Here is a 7137-nt window from a genome sequence, read left to right on the forward strand (position 1 = left end):
GCTAGAGTGAGCAGAGGCGGCGGGGTCGAGAACGGCGCGCCCGGTGGATTCGACGAAGGAGCGGCAAGCACATGTGACGAACCCGGACTGGACTCCGCTTCGTCTACGGTGAAAGCCGATCCAGCGATCCACAGCACTAAGTTGATATATTCCCTCAGCGACCAGCACGAATCAGCTCTAGGCATGACGAAGCGAATTAATGACAGAATTTCCATTTTTGGGTGAACTATCCCTTTAATTCGGCCATGGTTCCATCTTCCAACTGAAAAAAAAACAAACAAAAAACATTGAAAGCAGTTGTTTTGGTACTCAGTGCAAACTGACTAAGTATGTACTAAAATATATACTATCAGATATTGCACACTGAATGTTATTAAAGGACAGAAGGAAAAGCTGTGCTGCTCTACAACTTTGCTTGCTTGCTAAAGTTAGCTACTTGTTTCTAGGGACAAAATTAAAATTTTAAAGGGGCTTTATGAAAGAATTTTCAAGTATTAATTGCTTTTTATTGCCAATATCTGAACAGCATGTAACAAAACCTAAAAAATGAGAGCCTGTAGACTGAAGGACTCCAAGGGAAACTATCATAAGTGTAATTTTAATGAACCACATCAGACATGATGTCGGTGAATTGGCCGTCACTCGCTCGCATTTCTGTGGAGTGTGTGCAAGAGCACAGCAATAAGTTGCTGGCCACAGCTCACTTAATGGCCACCGGTGTCGCTAACAACAACTGAATTCTACATAAAGCCATTTAACAGCTAAATATCAGCATTTTTAGGAGTTAATCTTTACTGTTGACATTGACTTTACTGCTCATTAGCTTGAGCCATCCTCTTGAGTAGGACTAGGTGGTATGACAATACAGTTTCGCAGGACTGCTTCATTTTTGACATGCTGATAAAGAAACATGGAAAAAAATAAAGCGTAGACAAGCTCAAGTAAATGCAGTCAGTTGTGTCTTAAGTGAACATAAGAAATATGGATCAATATATTGGATATATTGTTTAGGGTTAGAGAATTATGTCGTTTATAAGTTGTTCAAGGAGGGGAAAGCACTTCTCTTTCTCTTATGTGTTTATCTAACTCCAGTATTGCTAAATGTAATGGCACTGTCTCTTGCACTTCAAATGATCGCTTGTAAATTACTGTTTGTATTTTCAAATGACAAATTGTATTTTAAATTAAATACATTTCTCACACCAGTATTATAAATTAAATACATTTGATGAGCAAGTATTTGTAATTTGTAACAAAATACTTTTTGATGTATTTGTGCCCATCTCTGCTCCAGTTTATTTGCTGTGTCACATATATATGTTTGTTTATTTAAGACACATTGTGTCTCAAAGTAATGTGTTTGATGTAATGAGTCCTAAAGCATAACACTGGTCCTCCTCTGCCTATAATTGCATTGTCTCTTTCATTGGATGTTGCACTTCATCAGAATTTATAAACTGTTATGCTGATTAATGGCCACAGAAATGGTGGGTCACCCAGAATAAAAAAAATAACAAACTGATTGTATAATTGTGTACCACATGTGTTGGCATGCCGTGGAATCTGTGAGATCCCATTTAATAAATGGTTTTGGCCTAAGTATTATTTAACATAACCACACTTAATGAAAAATTTTAGACTAATTTGATTTTAAAAGCAAAATTCCTGAATTTCTACTTTTTAATGATTGGAATTTTAATGGTCAAAGGATGACTTGTAGAGATTATAGATACACAAGCACCTTTAGTAGCATGTTCATGTCTGTTCCTGTTAGCAGGGATGATTAGTCAGTTTAATTGACTACTAAAATCCACTGACATTTGTATCAGTCATTAACAGTGTTGGGGAAAGTTACTTTTAAATGTAATGCATTACAATATTGCATTACTCCATAAAAAAGTAACTAATTACGTTACTTAGTTACTTTTTATGGAAAGTAATGCGTTACGTTACTTTTGCGTTACTTTTTAAATCTGGACAGGGCTTGCTTGTTTGTTTTTAAAATAAAAAAGTTATATTTTTGGCAAATATAAAAGCCTTTTCACACCAAAAGTGAAATGAATAAGCCTCAGGCTGAAGGGAAAGTAAATTTAAGTCCGTACAGTAGAATGCAGAAGAAGAAGTTTCAACACACTTCAGCAATAAAAAAAGACACAAATGTTTGTCTAGAGTAACTTTTGCTTATTAGTATGGTTGAACTGGATCATTGAAGGTCAGAAGCAAAGACATTGGTTAATAGAATGAGATTAAATACATAAAGGATATTTGTGTTGTTTAACATTTAATTATTGCAGGTTTACGTCATATTCTGAGTTGCATTATTTTTTATTCATTTTGAGGAATACTGAATCTGTGCTTTTTTGTGTGAGTGAGATTAATTAATGCATATTCATATTATTATAGAACTACATTAACATCTTCTGATTTCTCTCAACATGGGGACAGGAGAGCTGTCAATCAATAAATTGGGAAAAAAAAGTAACTTGTGTTACTTATTTGAAAAAGTAACTCAGATATTCTCTTGTAAATTAAAAATTAATGCGTTACTTTACTAGTTACTTAAAGAAAGTAATCTGATTACGTAACTTGTGTTACTTATTTGAAAAAGTAACTCAGATATTCTCTTGTAAATTAAAAATTAATGCGTTACTTTACTAGTTACTTAAAGAAAGTAATCTGATTACGTAACTTGCGTTACTTGTAATGCATTACCCCCAACACTGGTCATAAAATTAATAGAATTGATTGTAGTCTGTCAGCCCAGTCTTATCTTTTGTCTTCCTGGTCTTGTACCAAAGGACAGTAGATGGCAGTAATGCTTCCCAACATGATTTTTCAAATTCATGAAAAATAACTTCATATATATTCAGATATAGTATGAAATCCATGCCAGTATTTCAGAGAGGGCAAACTGTTGTGTGTAATGCTTTGTGGATAGTGACAGCTGTCTCAAAAGAGCATATCCTTGGTTTGAGGAGCAATTGTGATGGCATGCTATTAAAACTATTGCAACAACACTCAAAATACTTTTGAATTCACTGAATAAAATCTAAATAAACAGGCTGCAGGGCTCTACGCTTATTTTTCTTTTTAGGAGCGCTTGTGCTCCTAACTTAAAAAATGTAGGCGCACAGTCAAAAATTTAGGAGCACCAAAATTTGATAAAAAAATAGCCTTCCCATTACGAGGTGATATTTGACTCAAAGTGATTTAAAGTAGAATTTTGTTTTTACCTTTGTAATGGCATTTTTCTATCTTTATTAAAAGTATGTAATCTTTTGTCAAATTTAAAAAAATGGTTTTTATAAGCTTTTAAAAAATTCTAGATAAAACCATATAATAAGAACAAGTAGAATAAGAAGAATAAGTTACTAATCAAATGAAATCAGTATTAAAATTAATTTGTACAGAGGTAGCACAGAAGAACACAAAAGTGGCGTGTAGGTGTATTTTCAGACATTTAATGAGGATCAGAGGTGGCATGAGTGCAATTAAATCCATAAATTCATGTTTATTAATGAATTTAATAATTAATGATTAAAAGATTAATGTTTTAAAAGATGTTGAATATAGAAATATTAAATGATTTAAAGAACTGAAAAGATACTTTAAAAATGAAACTAAATCCGCCGGCAGGTGGTGACAAGTCACTGATTCTGGTTGTAAAAATCTGTGACAAACTTTGTGCAAATGACAAAAAGACAACCTGCAATCAGCTACTCAATACAGTATCGTTTTTGGAGAACAATGGGTGTGTTCACGTTCATTTCAGGTGATTCATCACTCTTATGACTTCATCAGTAGAGAGGACTTACTATAGTAATGCACATTTATTGCTGAGATTCTGATTGAGACCTTTTAATATAGTTACATGAATGCCTTTTTTTTTTTTTTTTTTTTTTTTTTTTTTGTTAGTCCTCAGATGGAGTAATCTGTCCGGCTGGAGCCTGCAGATCTGAAAAGTGAGAATGAGTGGTGAATTGCAGAGTAGCTGCCCAGCATAGAGGCAGGTATGCTCTCCATGGGCTCACAATGAACCGTGACACCTTTTCCCACATCCGGCTGTGGTGCCCACGCCCCTTTGGCACCTACTCCCAGAATAAACCATACAGCAATGGTACAATCTGCAATGGAACAGCTGCTACCCACTGCAAGGCTGATGATTCGGGGCTTACAACCTTAGAGACCCATGGAGTCAGTGAGGAGCAGGATGAGAATGTTGGCATGGAAAACACTCCACCAGATGCTTCATCTACCCTTCTGGCTCCACCACTACCTGCTTCACCCTCTCCGAATTCACAGATGGAGGATGGCAGGGTATTGCTTGATACCTGGTATGTCATTAAACCAGGCAACACCAAGGAGAAAATTGCCTTCTTTGTAGCTCACCAGTGTAATGGTGCTGGAATTCCCAGGCCTAGTGCCATGAAAGTTAAGGGAAACTGGGCTACTGATTGTACCAAGGCCAAGCGCCGTCGTCGCTGCTCCTCTTATGACCCTCCCACTAGAGCTCAAAATGTTGTCGTTGATGTACCCTCAGAATCCAACTCGACGGAGGATGGTGTTGGAGTTAGTGAGACTGATTTGCTCTCTGTGGCCGAAATGGTGGCCCTTGTAGAACAGCGTACAGCCTTGGCTCTTCAAGGTATGGTAGCGCAAGGACAAACTAGTCCTTATACAGTCCTTCAGAAACCTGTTGTAATAGTTTCAGAATCCCCTTCATCTGCACCATCTTCTCAAAGTGACTTTGATCTGCTGCAGCAACAGCAGGAATCCCAACGGGTAGCTCAGGCTGTTGCACAATTTGAATCTCGGCAGCAGAATCTCGACAGTACGACTTTGTGGCCTGAGCTGAATGAAAGAGACCGCATTCACACTGGCGATTCTGTGGGTGGTGCTCCAAGTCATGGACGAGGGGAAGTACGGATTGCTTTCCGGGTGTCAAGTCTGGACCCTCGCACCCAGTCTGAGCCTGTTGGCCGGCCCAAATGCATGTTCATGAGTTGTGGAGTTGGAGGGGGGCAAGCAGGAACCAGAAGCAAAGAAAAGATCACTTGCGACCTCTACCAGTTGGTCAGTCCCTCATCTCGAGATCCAGGTGCCCTCCTGGCCAGCTCACCAAAGGCTGATCCCCTTGGAGAAGGTATCACTGACAGGCCTTCCTCCACAACGCCAGATCCTAACCAAGACCCTGCCTCAGGAGAGAAGGCAGCAGTTGCTCGAGAGCTGGTGACTGGCTTCCACGTTGAGGTTGTGGTCACGGGTGCAGTAGACCAATGTGTCTTCTATGGGAAGGACAGCACAGAGAATGTTCAAGAAGAGACTGTATGTTTTGCTATGCCCAATGGAGCTAATTTAACTGATGCCTCAGAGGATCCGCCTCCTGGCCAGCTGTTTTTTCTGCAGTCACCAGCTACTGAAGATGAGAGTTGCTCAGCGGTAAACAGTGGGATACGGTCTTTAGACTATGCAAACAACAATGGGCCAGTCGGGACTACCGTAGAGAGGCCAGATTCCCCACTGACAACTGTGGATGATTGTTCTGATCCTCCGTTGTGCTGCCTCTACCGTCATGTCTCCCATGACTTCCTTGAGATTCGCTTTCAGATCCAGCGGCTTTTGGAACCACGGCAATACATGCTCTCGCTTCCAGACCACATCATGGTCAATATCTTCAGCTACCTGCCCACCCATTCGTTAGCTGCCCTCAAATGCACCTGCCATGACTTCAAAACCCTGATTGAGACCTACGGCGTGCGTGCTACAGACTCTCGTTGGAACCAGGACCCGCTGTACCGTGATGACCCCTGCAAGCAGTGCAAGCGGCAGTATGAGCGGGGAGATGTGTCGCTCTGCCGCTGGCACCCTAAACCTTACCACCACGACTTGCCTTATGGACGCTCCTACTGGATGTGTTGTCGGCGCACCGATAAGGACACACCTGGCTGTCGAGTTGGGCTACATGATAACAACTGGGTACAGCCATGCGAGCTGGTTCAGGCCCGCGCCAAAAGAGACGATGGGAGGTAAAGGAGATTGTCAGGGGATTGTCATTTCTCTCCCTGTTTTCACTCTACTGAAACCTCATGCCACTGTACTATTTATGGTTGAGCTTGCCTCTTCTATCATAGAATATTAACCTTGTTATCATTGTCAGTATCATTTCCTATCAGTGCACCATGGTTAATTCTTGGTCTCTTCATGCGCAGACCAATGTTCTGAAATTTGAAAACAAATGCTGGTTAAATAAGGTAGTTTGCTGCATGGGACTAGTCTTTACATGTATTTCTGAATTGGTTAGAAATTCTTATGGCAATCTTGGAAGACCAGCTCTGATTCTGACCCCAACCTGCAACAACAACAAAAAAAACCCTGCAGGCTAGGCACAGGACTTGTAAGTTTAACTTCAGGGGTTGTTGTCAAGTTTAATTAGCTGTCCCTTTGGTCAAAAGCACGCAAAATGATGTCACTTTATAAATTCCTGATGTCACTTTGTAATCAACAGTTTGACTGCTTGTTGGATTTTTCTGTTTTATGTGTGAATGTGAGTGAATAGTATTTTTTTGTTGTTGTTGTTGGACTTCATTTTTCCTCTCCTTCAAATTGATTTATGAAATCAGTCCTTATTTCTTGACCAAACCTTTCCTTTTACCTATCTATTTGCCTGCCAGGCTGTCTGTGTGCTTGTTGGCAAAAGCAGCTTTTGCCAAAGCAGTAATTAGCTTCATGTGGCTGAAAGAAAAACAACAAAGAACAGGACAACTCAAAACCTGATTCTAGCCTTAACCCTGATCATCCTGCTCCACCAGTCTGTGAAATCTTACAAACAGAAACATTTATGCTGATCCTTCTGGTTTGGGAGACCGTTATAGGTTTCACCGTCAATCTGCTTTTGGGAATATTTGCCTCTAAAGTGAATTAAAGTTATTTAAAACTGGAGTCGGTGCTATTTCTGTTCAAGTGTTTTAGTACTTCAACAGTCAAATATTTGTAATTAAATTTATTTCTATAAATTATTTTGTTACATTTAGTTATTTTTATTTTATTTTTTGCAGTGTTCATTAGGGATGTAACGATTAACCGCGAGCTGGTTGAAAATCGATTCAAATATGTGACTATTCAAATCGGTTGAGATGC

At 39.4% G+C, this 7137-nt stretch overlaps 1 protein-coding gene across 1 annotated transcript in view; it reads left to right on the forward strand.

Annotated features, from left to right (window-relative positions):
- Nucleotides 1-6938, forward strand: part of LOC107678246 (F-box only protein 46-like) — a 9812-nt gene extending 2874 nt beyond the window's left edge. The window contains exon 2 of the mRNA XM_016473452.1: nt 3916-6938. Coding sequence (XP_016328938.1) covers nt 4033-6030 — 1998 coding nt within the window. The 5' untranslated portion in view covers nt 3916-4032 and the 3' untranslated portion in view covers nt 6031-6938. The remainder of the gene's footprint in view (nt 1-3915) is intronic.
- The last annotated feature ends 199 nt before the right edge of the window (nt 6939-7137 follow it).

Source organism: Sinocyclocheilus anshuiensis, unplaced genomic scaffold (assembly GCF_001515605.1).
Source record: "Sinocyclocheilus anshuiensis isolate Anshui unplaced genomic scaffold, SAMN03320099.WGS_v1.1 scaffold1153, whole genome shotgun sequence".
NCBI classification, from domain to species: domain Eukaryota; kingdom Metazoa; phylum Chordata; class Actinopteri; order Cypriniformes; family Cyprinidae; genus Sinocyclocheilus; species Sinocyclocheilus anshuiensis.